Source organism: Choloepus didactylus, chromosome 4 (assembly GCF_015220235.1).
Source record: "Choloepus didactylus isolate mChoDid1 chromosome 4, mChoDid1.pri, whole genome shotgun sequence".
Lineage (NCBI taxonomy): Eukaryota > Metazoa > Chordata > Mammalia > Pilosa > Megalonychidae > Choloepus > Choloepus didactylus.
Genome location: NC_051310.1, coordinates 113999407 through 114014751, shown reverse-complemented (window position 1 = coordinate 114014751; position 15345 = coordinate 113999407). Strand labels below are relative to the sequence as shown.

At 43.3% G+C, this 15345-nt stretch overlaps 1 protein-coding gene across 13 annotated transcripts in view; it reads left to right on the top strand.

Annotated features, from left to right (window-relative positions):
- ANKDD1A (ankyrin repeat and death domain containing 1A) overlaps positions 1-15345 on the top strand; it is a 201044-nt gene that overhangs the window by 173056 nt on the left and 12643 nt on the right. For 7 of the 13 annotated variants that reach the window (XM_037833696.1, XM_037833701.1, XM_037833700.1 and 4 more), the window contains 5 exons: positions 7576-7674; positions 8644-8739; positions 10661-10865; positions 11374-11596; positions 12420-13252. In XM_037833696.1, coding sequence (XP_037689624.1) covers positions 7576-7674; positions 8644-8739; positions 10661-10865; positions 11374-11596; positions 12420-12543 — 747 coding nt within the window. In that variant the 3' untranslated portion in view covers positions 12544-13252. Of the gene's footprint in view, positions 1-7575; positions 7675-8643; positions 8740-10660; positions 10866-11373; positions 11597-12419; positions 13253-15345 lie in introns of those variants that run through there. The other 6 variants (XM_037833705.1, XM_037833699.1, XR_005216439.1 and 3 more) reach the window with 5 other exon arrangements.

Here is a 15345-nt window from a genome sequence, read left to right as displayed (position 1 = left end):
CTGTTCTGCATGTATGTTTGAAGTATGGGCGTCAATTTGTAGAAACGTTTCTGAAGCAGTGTATGCCGCTCCTAGACTTCAGCTTTAGAAAACACCGGGAAGATGTTCTGAGCTTACTGGAAACCCTCCAATTGGACACAAGGCTGCTACATCACCTGTGTGGACACTCCAAGATTCACCAGGACATGAGACTCACCAAACATGTTCCTTTGCTCAAAAAGACCCTGGAGCTGCTTGTTTGCAGAGTGAAAGCCATGCTAATCCTCAACAATTGCCGAGAGGCTTTCTGGCTGGGTAATCTCAAACATCGGGACTTGCAGGGTGAAGAGATTATGTCCCAGAATTCCCAGGAGAGCACAGCAGATGAGAGTGAGGACGATACATCATCCCAGGTTTCCAAGAGCAAAGAAAAGGAGGATGGTGAGGAAGATGACGAAAGTGATGGAGAAAAGGAGCAAGACAGTGATGAGGGTGATGACAACTCTGATTAGACCTTAGAGAGACCTTTGACGCCACCTCCACCTCTCTGCCAACTTCTTACCATTTATGCTTTAAAATCTGCTATCTGCCTTTCTGACTGGAAGCATCCTATTTTATTTTTAAAGAGAGGGTTTTATTGAGTCAACTTAATTGTGGATTTCATGGATTGTCTAACAACCATAAAAGACCCTGGCCAAAGATTCCACTGTAGGATTACTTATCTGCTTGGGTGAACATGGCAGCACTAGGCTGCAGAGTAGAAACTGTTTGGCTGAGTCTGTGACATATGATTCTAGGCCTTGGGAGCTAATTTCGAAACTATTTGAATTATTCTAGAATTTAAGCTTGTACCAGTTTTACAAATAAATTCCCTTTTATGTTCTGCCCCCTCTTGCTGTGTTTTACTGCATGGTTCCCACAATCACAGCTGCAGCCACTCCTGGATTTTTCCCTTTTTTTTTTTAAAGAGCCAGCCGGTCTCCAAATGCTGAACCCTGGCTTCCCCAGACCGCCACACGGCTGCGGGTCTTCCAGCCAGCTTACTCACTCATTTCAGAATGCCGACTCCCAGTTTCACCAAATATATGGCCCCTCTGGAGCTAGGAGCCCTTGTCCAGCTGGCACATCACTGTAACTGGTATTCTGGGTCACTTTCTGGTTTTTAGCTAGTGTTTTTCATGGAGGTATTTTTTCGCCCTGTCTCAGCTAGCCGCCATCTTAGTATCTCCCGAGTATTGGATCTTAAAGCCCTCTTCCCTGCCAAATGGCACAGGGCAAGCCCCCTACCCACAGGGCTGGGGTCCCCACTGCACACAGAAAATTGGTGCATTGATTGGGCATCCACATGGTTTGGACCCCCACTTGCTGCACAAATGAAGTTGGGGAAAAATGGATTGAGGGTAAGTGGTGGTTCATGAGGGCACTCTGCTGGTAGGTCAGGGAAAGTGCACTCCACCAAGCTGTAGTTCTGTCAAATTATAGACAGTTGTTTAAATAAGCCTGCATATCCTAAAAGAACCCTATCAAGATAAGCAAATACCAAGAGGCCAAAAACAACAGAAAATTATACAGAACATGAAGAAATCAGAAGATATGGGTAACTCAAATGCACAAATTAAAAAAACCAGAGGAGACACAGAACTTGGAGCAATTAATCAAGGAAGTAATCACAAACACCAATACCATGGGTCAGGATATAAAGGACATCAATAAGACCCTAGAAGAGCATAAAGAAGAATTTGCAAGAGTAAATTTTAAAAAATAGAGGATCTTATAGAAATAAAAGAAACTATTGACCAAATTAAAATGATTACTGAAACACATAGCACTAGATTAGAAGAAGCAAAGGAATGAATAAGTGGTCTTGAAGAAAGTGTGTTGGAAAATGAAAGCGCAAAAGAACGAATGGTGAAAAAATAAAAAAAAAACACTTTGAATGGCTCTCAGGGATATGATGGACAACATGAAGCACACAAATGTAAGAATCATTGGTGTTCCAGAAGGGGAAGAGAAGGGTAAAGGACTAGGAAAAGTATTCAAAGACATTATTTGGGAAAACTTCCCAATCCATCTAAATGACATAAATATGCAAATCATAGATGCCCAATGAACTCCAAACAGAATAAATCCAAATAAACCCATTCTGATACATATTATGATCAGCTTACCAAATGCTGAAGAGAAGGAGCAAGCTCTGAAAGCAGCAAGAAAGAAGCAATTCATCACATACAAGGGAAACAACATAAGACTAAGTAGTGACTACTCATCAGGCACCATGGAGGCAAGAGGGCAGTGGTATGACATATTTAAAATTCTGAAAGAGAAAAATTTCCAACCAAGAATTCTTTATCCAGCAAAGCTCTCCTTCAAATTTGAGGAAGAGCTTTAAATCTTCACAGAGAGACAAATGCTGAGAGAATTTGCTGACAAAAGACCTGCCCTACAAGAAATACTAAAGGGAGCCCTACCAGCTGGAAAAAAAAAGACAGGAGAGAGAGGACTGGAGAAGGGCACCTAACTAAAGAGTTTTAGTAAGGCTATATTAAAGGAAATAAAAAGGGAGGGGGAAAATATATCTGACAACTAAAAACCAAAGGATATGATGGCTGATTCAAGAACTGCCTTCACAGTAATAACATTGAATGTGAATGGATTAAACTCCTCAATTAAAAGATATAGATTGGCAGAATGGATTAAAAAATATGAACATCAATATGTTGCTTACAAGAGACTCATCTTAGATCCAGAGACACAAAGAAATTAAAAGTGAAAGGATGGAAAAAAGTATTTCATGCAACCTACAGCCAAAAGGAAGCAGGAGTAGTGTGCCAGTTTGAATGTATTCTGTCCCCCAAACGCCATTATCTTTGATGTAGTCTTGTGGGGCAGACGTTTTGGTGCTGATTAGATTTGCTTGGAATGTGCCCCACCCAGCTGTGGGTGATGACTCTGATGAGATATTTCCATGGAGGTGTTGCTCCACCCATTCAGGGTGGGTTTAAGTTGATCAGTGGAGCCATATAAATGAGCTGACATAACAGAAGGAACTCAGTGCAGCTGTGAGTGACGTTTTGAAGAGGAGCAAGCTTGCTAGAGAGGAACGTCCTGAGAGAAAGCCATTTTGAAACCAGAACTTTGGAGCAGACGCCAGCCACGTGCCTTCCCAGCTAACAGAGGTTTTCTGGAAACCAGAACTTTGGAGCAGACACCAGCCATGTGCCTTCCCAGCTAACAGAGGTTTTCCAGATGCCATTGGCCATCCTCCAGTGAAGGTACCCGATTACTGATGTGTTACCCTGGACACTTTATGGCCTTAAGACTGTAACTGTGTAGCCAAATAAACCCCCTTTTTATAAAAGCCAATCCATCTCTGGTGTTTTGCATTCTGCAGCATTAGCAAACTAGAACAGGTAGCAATATTATAATCGCAGGTAAAATAGACGTTAAATGCAAGGATGTCATAAGAGACAAAGAAGGACAATATATACTAATTAAAGGGACAATAGAACAAGAAGAAATAGCAATCATAAATGTCTATGCACCCAATCAAGGTGCCCCAAAGAACATAAGACAAACATTGGCAAAACTGAAGGGAGCAATAGATGTTTCCACAATAATTGTGGGATACTTCAATACATCACTCTCTCCTATAGATAGGTCAACTAGACAGAGGACCAATAAGGAAACTGAGAACCTAAACAATGTGATAAAGGAATTTGACTTAACAACATATATAGAGTATTACACCCCAAATCACCAGAATATACATTCTTCTCTAGTGCTTATGGAACTTTCTCCAGAATGGTTCATATGCTGCACCATAAACCAAGCCTCAATAAATTTTAAAAGATTTAAATTATTCAAAGCACATTCTCTGGTCACAATGGAATACAACTAGAAGTCAATAACCATCAAAGATTTAGAACATATACAAATATCTGGAGGTTAAACAGCACACTTCTAAACAATCAGTGGGTTAAGGAAGGAATAGCAAGAGAAATTCCTAAATATCTAGAGACAAATAAAAACAAGAGCACAACATATCAAAACTTATGGGATGCAGTGAAGGCAGTATTGAAGGGGAAATTCATAGTTCTAAATGCATACATTAAAAGGAAGAAAGAGCTAAAACCAAAGAATGGAACAACTGAAGAAGCTAGAAAATAAACAGCAAGCTAATCCCAAACCAAGGAGAAGAAAACAAATAAAGATTAAAGCAGAAATAAATGATATGAAGAAAAAAAAAAACAATAGAGAGAATAAATAAAACCAAGAGTTGTTTCTTTGAGAAGACCAATAAGATTGACAAATGCTTAGCTAGACTGACAAATAAAAACAGAGAAGACCCAAATAAACAAAATCATAAATGAGAGGATTACTGCGGATCCCAAAGAAATTTTAAAAATCATAAGAGGATACTATGAATAACTGTACACAAATAAACAAGATAATGTAGAGGAAAAGACAATTTCCTGGAAACATGAACAACCTAGACTGTCCAGAGAAGAAATAGAAGACCTCAACAAACCAATCACAAGCAAAGAGATCCAATCAGTCATCAATAAGCTTCCCACATATAAAAGCCCAGGATCAGATGGCTTCACAGGGGAATTCTAACAAACTTCCAAAAAGAACTGACACCAATCTTACTTAAACTTTTTCAAAACATTGAAGAAAATGGAACACTACCTAACTCATTTTATGAGGCTAACATCACTCTAATACCAAAACCAGGTAAAGATGCTACAAGAAAGGAAAACTTCAGGCCAATCTCCCTCATGAATATAGATGCAAAAATTCTCAACAAAATGCTTGCAAATTGAATCCAAAGACACATTAAAGAAATCACACACCATGACCAAGTTGAACCATGCAAGGATGGTTCAATATAAGAAAATCAGTCAATGTAGTATAACACATCAACAAAAGGGAAAAATGAACCTATCATCTCAATAGATGCTGAAAAAGCATTTGACAAAATCCAGCATCCCTTTTTAATAAAAACACTTTAAGAGGTAGAAATTGAAGGAAACTTCCTCAATGTGATAAAGGGCATATATGAAAATCCCACAGCCAGCAGAGTACTCAATGATGAGACACTGAAAGCCTTACCTCTAAGATCAGGAATGAGACAAGAATGTCTGCTGTCACCACTGTTATTCAACATTATGCTACAAGTGCTAGCCAGAGCAATCTGGCAAGACAAAGAAATAAAAGGCATCCAAATTGGAAAGGAAGAAGTAAAACCATCATTATTTGTGGATGATATGATCTTCTATTTGGAAAACCCTGAGAAATTGACGACATAGCTACTTGAGCTAATAAATTCAGGAAATACCTGGATACAAGATTAATGCACGCAAGTCAGTAATGTTCCTATACACTAGCTATGACCTCACTGAAGGGACACTCAAGAAAAAGATTCCATTTTCAATAGCAACTAAAAAAATCAAGTACCTAGGAAAAACCTTAACCAAGAATGTAAAAGACCTGTACATAGAAAAGTATATAACTTTACTAAAAGAAATAGGAGACCTAAAGAGATAGAAAGATATTCCGTGTTCATGGATATGAAGGCTAAATGTTTTTAAAATGTCAATTCTACCCAAATGATCTACAGATTCAATGCAATTCCAATCAAAATTCCAACAACCTACTTTGCAGACTTGGAAAAGCTAGTTATTAAATTTATTTGGAAGGGAAAGATACCCCAAATTGTTAAAAAAACATTCTAAAAAAGAAAAACAAAGTGGGAGGTCTTACACTTCCAGATTTTGAAGCTTACTGTAAAGCCACAATAGGCAAAACAGCATGGTACTGGCACAAAGAATAGACATATTGATCAATGGAATCGAATGGAGAATTCATAGATAGACCCCCAGATCTACAGTAGACAGATCTTTGATAAGGTGCCCAAACCCACTGAACTGGGACATAACAGTCTCTTCAACAAATGGGTTGGGAGAGCTAGATATCCATATCCAAAGGAATGAAAGAGGACCCTACCTCAAAAATTAATTCAAAGTGGATCAAAGACCTCAATATAAGAGACAGTACCATAAAACTCCTAGAAGATAATGTAGGGAAACATCTTCAAGACCTAGTATTAGGAGGTTGCTTCTTAGAGCTTACACCCAAAGCATAAACAACGAAAGAAAAAAACAGATAAATGGGAACTCCTCAAAACTGAAAGCTTCTGTACCTCAAAGGAATTTGTCAAAAAGGTAAAGAGGCAGCCAACTCAATGGGAAAAAATATTTGGAAACCATGTATCTGACAAAAGACTGATATCTTGCATATATAAAGAATCCTACAATTCAACAACAATAGTACAATCAGCCTAATAAAATGGGCAAAAGATATGAAAAGATATTTCTCTGAAGAGGAAATACAAATGGCTAAAAAACATAAAAAACATGAAAAAATGTTCATCTTCGCTAGGTATTAGGGAGATGCAAATTAAGACCACAATAAGACATCATCTCACACCAATTAGAATGGCTGCCATTAAACAAACAGGAAACTACAAATGCTGGAGAGGATGTGGAGAAATTGGAACTCTTACTCATTGCTGGTGGTACTGTATAATGGTACAGCCACTCGAGGACAGATATCAAGTTACCCTTCAATCCAGCAATTTCACTTCTTGGTTTATACCAAGATCTGAAAGCAGTGACATGAACAGATATTTGAACACCGATGTTCATAGCAACATTCTTCACAATTGTCAAGAAATGGAAACAATCCAAATGTCCTTCAACAGATGAGTGAATAAAAAAAATGTGGTATATACACACGATGGAATACTATGTGGCAGTAAGAAGGAATGAGGTTGTGAAACGTATGACAACCTGGATGAACCTTGAAGACATAATGCTGAGTGAAATAAGCCAAACACGAAAGGAGAGATACTATGTGTTACCACTAATGTGAACTCTGTAAAAATGTGAAATAAATGTTTTATATTGTAGAATGTACGGGACCTAGAGATAGACAGCAACTAGTGAAGTGGGAAAGATAATCCAGTAAGAACAGATAAGCTATTGAGGGTAATCTCAATGTTATGGGAATGCTCAGGAATGACCATGGTTTGCAAATTTTCTTGGGTATGACAGGAACATGTTGGAAGCAATGTAGTTATTTGAGGTTTTTTGTTTTTCTTACTCCTTTGTTTTGTTAGAGTTTGTTAATTTTGATGGAGACATGTTGGGAGCAATGCAGTTATTTTAGGTTGTTTTTCATACTCCTTTGTTTTATATGAAATGGTTTTGTTTGTTTTTTAATTTTTTGATAAACAAAGTTAAAAAAAGAAAAAATAAATAAATACTCCAGTGAACTAATCAAGACCCACCCTGAATGGGCGGAGCCACACCTCCATGAAAATAATTCAATCAGAGGTGCCACCCTGATCAACACACTAATCAGTCTGTCCCCACAAAGAGTGCTTTAAAGAATATGGCTTTTCTGGGGGACACAATAGATCCAAAGCAGCATAGGAATATACCAACTTTGGTCCTGGCCTGGCTCTGAGCTGTGGACCACCCCTCCCTTTATGCACACCTGCCACCTTACCTGTCCCCTCGGCTTCTTCCACAGAGGCAGCAGACACCCCTCCACCTTGCTGCTGAGCACGCCTGGCAGGACATAGCGGAGATGCTCCTTGTCGCCGGGGTTAACTTAGACCTGAGAGATAAGGTGCCTTTGTTCATCCCCAACCCCTCTGTTAAGCTTCCATGCCTCTTTCTTTGCCAAAGACTCTAGCATAAATGCTCCTTCCCTCTCATCCTTTATAGACTGGCTCACATGCAGCCTTCTCCAGGAAGCCTTCCTGCCTCTCCACCATCTCTGCTCCTTTCTCTGAGCCCTCAGCACTTGGCCTGCCCATCTCCTGGATAGGCCTTATTGTTCTCCAATTTATCCCACCGCTACCCCCTCCCCCTGTTGGATTGTGAGCTCCTGGAGTCACCTGGTTGAAGAGGGAATAGAGGAGTGGCACGCCAGCACCTTGCAACCCCCTACGTGTGGGATAGATTTAGGGAAAGCTTCCTGGTGCATTGTGTCTGTGGGGTCGCTACCTCTTTAGGTGGGCAGAGGTGCCAGAGGAGGTGACCACTCAGTGTGAGGCTGAGAGGTCACAGGCTAGTTAGGGGAAGGGCACTTGCCCCCACAGCTCAGCCAGGCCAGCCCTGGGGTGGTGTGTGGCAGAGTTAGGGGCAAGGGTCAGATCCTGAGGCTAGTCCTGGGAAGGAGCTCCCTGGAGGGATTGGAGCTGGGTGTGAGGGCAGCTGGCCACGGAGAAAGAGGAGGGGGCTTCCCATCTCACCACAGGGCCCTGGAGGTGGCCAAGGCCGGCTGGCTCGATTCAGGAGGCCTGGAGCCAAGCACCTGGGGCAGGCTACAAGTGGGGCATGAAGAGCCCAAGCCCCCTTCTCTGGGCTCTGGTTTCTTCATCTGGAAAATGGGGATGGTAGCAGCTACCTTACAGGTGATGGTGAGGAGTTAACTCTGGCTGAAAGCCCTAGCTCTAAAGCTTATTCACCTGTGAATTTTCCGTCTCCCTCATTATGCCCAGAAAACCTTTCTACTGGAAACCACTTCCTTTAGGCAAGAGGGTCCAAAATCACACCTGGTGACCTGCCTCCTGTTTTTCCTTCTTACTTGCAGCAAGGGAAAACCGCCCTGGAGGTAGCCGCCCGCAGCAATCACGTCAGCCTAGTGGACATGATCATAAAAGCCGATCGCTTCTACAGATGGGAGAAGGTACGGACAGAGGCCCCACACCCGGCTTCTCCACACTGCCGGGCAGGGCTGGAAAGAGGGCAGCCTCGGCTCCAGGGAGAGCTGGCTGAGAACCGAAGCCCTGACCGCTTCTGGAGCCCCTACGCTTCTGCATGGGTGATAATCCCTGCCTTATTCACCACCAGAGTCGTTTGTGAAAATCAGAAGATGGGCGAGTGTCCAAACCACTCTGAAACAAGGCTGAGGGAGTCCAGGCCAGGATGGAGGTCCTACGGGATGCTGCTGTAACTCCTTGTTGGTGAATGAATGAATGAATGAATGCATGCATGAGTGAAACAAGAGATGGTTCCATCTCACTGCCTACTCTAGGTGAATGGAACTGCTGCTTTTGGGGTTCGGGCAACTTTCAGAAGGAAAGTGTGCTGGGAGTGATTGGCAATGTCTGCCATAGGCATGTTAAGAGCTCGCATTTGCTGTTCTAGTTGTCAGCAAATGGGTATGGGGTAGTGAGTTTTTTTGGCAACCTTGAGGGTTGTTTATATACATGGAAAATAATTTTTGCATTTTGCTTGATTTTTAAAATAAATATTAAATTTATTAAGTTGCAAATTTAAAAATCTAATTATCCTTCAACTTTTAAATTCATTTTATAAATCTTATTCTATTTATACAGCTGGCAGATTTTAACAATCACTTTCAAAGAAGCCTCTGATTACCATTTGGTCCCATGTTTAGACTTAGGTAATTGAACTACCTGAAACATTTGAAACTGGATGAATAAATTTACTAGGTTTTATTTTTAAGCATTTCAAATGCTTCCTAAATTTAAATTATTCTAGTAAATCCAATAAATTAAACCTCTAAATAAAGTGAATCTCAAATATCTTTAACATTCCAATGTTTTTTACAAACTTATTAAACTTCTCTTTTAATTCCAAACTTAATTCCATAATCAGTTACTTGATAAGTTTTAATAAGAATCATGAGCTATTCTCTTTTGCTGATAAGCTAGATTCTCTTAAACATCACAATCCCTTTACATGTGACAGATCACTCCTAAATGTAATCCCAAAACATTAATACCGAGGGTTAGATCCACTCACTCACCTCCGAACTCCGTTCTAGCAACCTCAGGGTTTGGAGGTCTCCATACACTAAGGCAGTGGCTGAGCATCAGAATCAGAAATCTCCGCCCCTACTGCCCAGACTAATTCAATCAGAATCTCCAGGGTGGGGCCCAGGCATCATTAGTTCTTAAGGCGTCCCAGATGATTCCAATGTACAGACGCAGCTGAGAACACTGAGCTAAGGCAGTTCTTACCACTCTGGGCAATAGCCAAGCTTGCCAGGCCAGCCAGAGACTGCTGACCAGGATACAAGATTTGGAGCTGCAGACACCTGGGTGATTTTTCTCACCCTGAGCCTTTTAACAACCAGAAGCCTGCATTCATTTCCTTTTGAGGGATTTAGGCTTTCCTGTGTTTAATTTATGCCATTACATAATTCTTTTGTTACCTCTTTGGGGTAGAGAGAATTCTGTAACCCCACTCAGGGTGCCTCACTACTTGTTGGGATTCAACAAGTCTAGTGCCTGGTTCTTGGCCTGCCTGGTTTATGAGGTCATTGTACTGATATCCATGCCACAAGAACACGGAGAAAATTAAGGCCTCCAACCAGAGGAACTGGGAAGGCTTCTTGGAAGAAGCGGCATGTGGGTTGGCTGTTGGAAGGCATGGGCTTGAGGGGCAAGAAGGCAAGAAAAGGAATTTGAGGTGGAGGAACTGTGTGATCCATGCTGACGCTGGTTCCAGGCTCCCCGCTGGAGGCAGAAATGGCAATAAAAGGGACCTCACCCAGCACTGCCCTGGCCCGGGATCATGAGGGAGAGCTGGGAGGGAATTTCCCCCAGACAACTTCTGCACTTATGGTTTCTGCCCCACAGGATCGCCTCCCATGCGGGGATCCCAGTGACCCCTTTGGGAAGAGCCTGACCTTTAAGCAGGACCATGGGCAGGAAACGCAGCAGCTCCGCTCTGTGCTGTGGCGACTGGCCTCCAGGTACCTGCGGCCCCACGAGTGGAAGAAGCTCGCGTACTCCTGGGAGTTCACCGAGGCCCACGTCCAGGCCATTGAACAACAGTGGACAGGTACCACCTTGCCTCTCCCCGCCCCAGAGTAAACAGTTGGGTGGAGGGGTGGGGGTGCCTGAAGCGTGCTCAGCGTTCCATGCTTCTGGGGATGAGACCATGCAACCCACGCTGGCTGTATCGAGCCACAAGCCTTTTCCAGCACACAGCCAGCTGCTCTTTCACTCCTCCAGATCTTTGCCCAGGCCATGCCTTTTGCCCCTCCCTCCCCACTGACTTGTGAACTTCTACACATTCTTCACAAATCAGCCCAAACTAACCCTTCACTCACAGGCTGAACTGAAGGCATTCCAGGTAAAAACAAGAGGGCCTGCTATTGTCACTAATATTTAACATCTGTTTGAAAACTGGCCCTGGTTCTAAGGCAAGAAACAGAAATAGAAATAAGAGATGTAAATAATAGAAAGGAAGAGAAAGAATTCATTAATTTCAGGTGCTAAAGTTGTTGACACAAGAGAAAACAATTGTAAATTGTGCCCACCCCCCACTCCCACCCCGGCACTTTCAGGAGGCCCCGTGCTCGGACCCGTGCTCAGACCTGGCTATGGCGAGGTGGGGGGTTTGCTCCTTCTCCCTCTTTCTCCACACATCGTCCTCAGGCACCAAGAGCTACCGGGAGCACGGCCACCGGATGCTGCTCATCTGGCTGCACGGCGTGGGCACAGCCGGCGAGAACCCCAGCAAAGTGCTGTTCGAGGGCCTGGTGGCCATTGGCAGGAGGGACCTGGCTGGTAAGTGTGTCCCCGGAGGTGCCGGGCCCCCTGGAAGGCAGCGGGACCCCCTCGGGCTTCTCAGATCAGAATGCAGTGAGTTTGGCTCTTGACAGAGCCTGCCAGCCCCGGTTTCCCCACCTGTGTGATGAGAGGTTTGGCCCAGCTGATGCCTATGACCTTCACAGCCTCCAAAGCCAGCGATGCCACAACCTCTTCCTCTCCGGCCCTCTATACTTTGATTTTTTTTTTTCCTTCCCACTTTGGAATAAGGCTGGAACAACCTTCAGGTTTCTTTTTCACAAACATTAAGGCATATGGGCCAGAAGTGGTTTAATATGACTTGAACTAGGCAGAACTGGTCAAATAAAATTCCCAAGGCCGTTTACAACCAATTTGAGTCTGTTAATCAGAAAAACCTGATTTGTGACTCAGGGCATCCTGTGGAGCCATCAGGGAAGTGGGGTGAAAGGTTCCAGACCTAAGTCCTCATTAAAATCCACATCCCGATGCCCAGTGACATGGAGCCCTCTGGGGCGGGCAGGGTGCTGGGCAGTCTCCGATAGCTGTGAAGGCTGCATGAGTAATGACGCAACAAGGAAAAACATGTAGAGCATGTTATTGAGAAGAAAAAGGAGGTTACTCCACCATGCCATAGGCACGAAGATCAGGGGCAGCTGTGTGGGAAACAGGGTCATTTCAGGGTGGAGCAATTAGGGATGATTCTTTTTCTCTGAAGTTTTCTGTAATCTTGTTGCATCTTTTTTTTAAACACAAACTCTGGCAGACAATTAAAATATAAAACCAGCCCTGTGACACCGAGTTTAGCAACACAAGGGAATAGGATTCTTGTCTTTTGCAGAAAGCATCAGGAAGAAAGCAAATGCAGACCCGAGTGCCTCCAGGAGGTGCACAACCATGTAGCTGGAAGCGCCGGGACCACTCAAACAGGAGATGACACCATTTAAGGGCTTTTAAAAAATCACGAACAGACCTCCAGCTACTTCTACTGAAACACATAGCCATGCAGCGGCCAGCAGGTGAATGTTTCTGATCTTTTTCACAAGCTTTGGTCCAGGGACCTGCATTGGGTTTTCCAGGTAATCCCTTCCCACGGGTATGATCCTTTGCAGCTGGAAGCTCATTTTCACCTCCATCATCTCCACAGGGCTTCACAGCAGTCCCCTGAGCTGCACGGGGCATTTTTACAGCAAGGACATGGAGGCTCAGAAGGATAAGCAGCTTGCCCATGCCACACTGCTAATCAGGTCGTGGGCCAGGTTCCAAGCCCAGCGTCCCTCTGGCCCTGTCCTGGTGAGAGGACTGCCCTTAACTGTTCACTGGCTTTTATGAAAGCCATGGTCATTCCACAGCTGTTTTTATCACAAACTTTTTTATATACTTGGACAGTTCCAGGAGGCATGCGCTCTCCTTTTTTCCCCTCTTGTCTTACAATTTTAAAAAGGTTTTTAACTTTCCATTTTCAAATAATTTTAGACTTACAAAAGTTGTAGAAACAGGACAAAGAATTTCCAAATACCCTTTGCTCAGCTTCCCCAAATGTTAACATATACACAGTATAATTTCAAAACCAGGAAATTAACACTGACACATTCTGGAAAAAGCAAAACTACAGAGTTAGTAAAAAGACCTGTGGCTACCATGAGTTTGAAGGTGGGGAGGGAGGGACTAGGTGGAGCAGAGGGGAATTTTAGGGTGGGGCATCTATTCTGCATGACACTGTAATGGCAGATATATAACATTATGCATTTGTCAAAACCCATAGAATTGTACAACACAAAGAGTGAAACCTAATGTAAACTATAGACTTTAGTTAATAATCGTATATCAATATTGGCTCATCAGTTGTAACAAATGTACCACGCGAATGCAAGATGTTAAGAAGAGGGGAAACTGCATGGAGGAGGGAGTTTGTAGGAACTCTGTACCATCTCAATTTTTCTGTAAACCTAAAACTGTTCTAAAAATTAAGTCTTAATTAAACAACGGCAACTAAAACTAAGCTTACAAAAAAATAAAGATCAAAACTGAGGCCTTGAAATCAATTCAGTATACAGGTAGTAACCTGATAATCTGGGAGGCTGTGTATTTTGCCAGAGGCCTCACAATGCCCAGTGGGATTCAGATCCCCAGTACAGCCCCCAGCCTGGGTGCCTCAACCCCTGCATGTGCAGATGGAAAACCCTCCTCTTTCATCTATTTTGTCTGGGAAATGTATTTTGTATCATATGAGACTTCGATCATTTATCTGGATGAACTTTGCAAAATGAATTTTGTATTTTTTTAGACAAAAAAAATTCTTAAATAAAACTGAAATGTTGCACTCTCTCAAATTCAATACTGGATTTTCTTGTTTGGGAATTTTATGATGAAACTTTATGTCAGACAGGCTGTTAGGAGTTGGTTCTGCGTGAGCACAATGGCTCAATTCACCACCGCCAACCACCACCAGTATTTATTGAGGGCAACTTATGCCAGGCAGTCTGCTGGGAGTTGGGGTTCAGAGATGAGTAGCCCACAGTTCCTGCCCTCCAGAAGCTTATGTCTAGTGGGGAGAGGAACTCAGGCACCACTAGCTGTAATATACTGTGGTTAGTGCTGTAACTGAGGTGTATACAAAGAGCTATGGGATTTATTCTTCCCTAGGGGAGGAAAGGTCTGAGAAGCTGAAAGACAAGACAGAATTGGAGAGGGGACATTCCCAGCAAAGAGCACAAAGGAAGCAAAGGCATGGAGGTGGAGCTGAAACACAGGAGGCATGGAAGTTGTGGTGGTGGTGGTGGGGAGTTGAGCAGCAGGGGATGTGCTAGAAATCAGTCCCCCAGCCCACAATAAACAATGTCATCCCTCATTATGAGATAAAAACTCAGCATTCAGAGTAGGCTCCCTTTCTTTGGTAAGGCACATCTGTTTTTCTTTTCAGAGTGACCTTTACCTTTCTAATTGTGAGTCCCCTGGTTTTCACAATGTATATTTAAATCTCTTTTTCCAGTGTACATACTTTGCTCACTGTTACTCCCACCCCCCTTTCTGAAATATATATTCAAACATATGCAAATAGATAGTATATGTTTGCTTACTTATAGTACAAGGGCTCGCTCTCTCTCCTGTGGATCCCAGAATGATTTCTAGAAGGGGAGGCAGATCATAAGGTTATATCATATCTCAAAACTAACCCTTAAAATCTGTGTGTTAAGAGCTGAGGCCACCCCCATCATTTCTTTCTGTGTGATCTTCAGTAAATGGAAAAGCCCTATTTCAAAATTTCTGAAACTCTAGTCTAATTTCTATAACTAAGGTCCTCAAAGGTCACTACAGATTGGAGCTGGTATGGGCACCATGGAGGCTACGTGGCAGTTGGGAAGGGGCGGCTGGCAGAGCTGCGAAGAGCCAAAGCAAGGCTGACAATGAAGGAAGGGACATGGCTTGGAAGAGAGTTGCCAGATCTCAGAGTTAGGATGTGGGATGTGGCAGACATGGAAACACACTGCCCAGCTGCCCCTTCAAGGAAGGCCTCACTGCCCAGCTGCGGGAGTGTGGTCGGCAGGTGGCCCCCAGACATCAGCCTTGGCTACGGTGCCGCCTCCCCCAAAGTCATGCCCTTCCTGGAGCAGCTAGTGTCTGGGGACCAAGCAGGGCGGGGGTATGAGGCCAAGCCACTGCAGCCCCCTATGTGACTATTCCAATGGGCAACATTAGCTCAGAGCTGCCTGCCGGGTGGCCGATTCTTGACCAATCTCCATCACAGT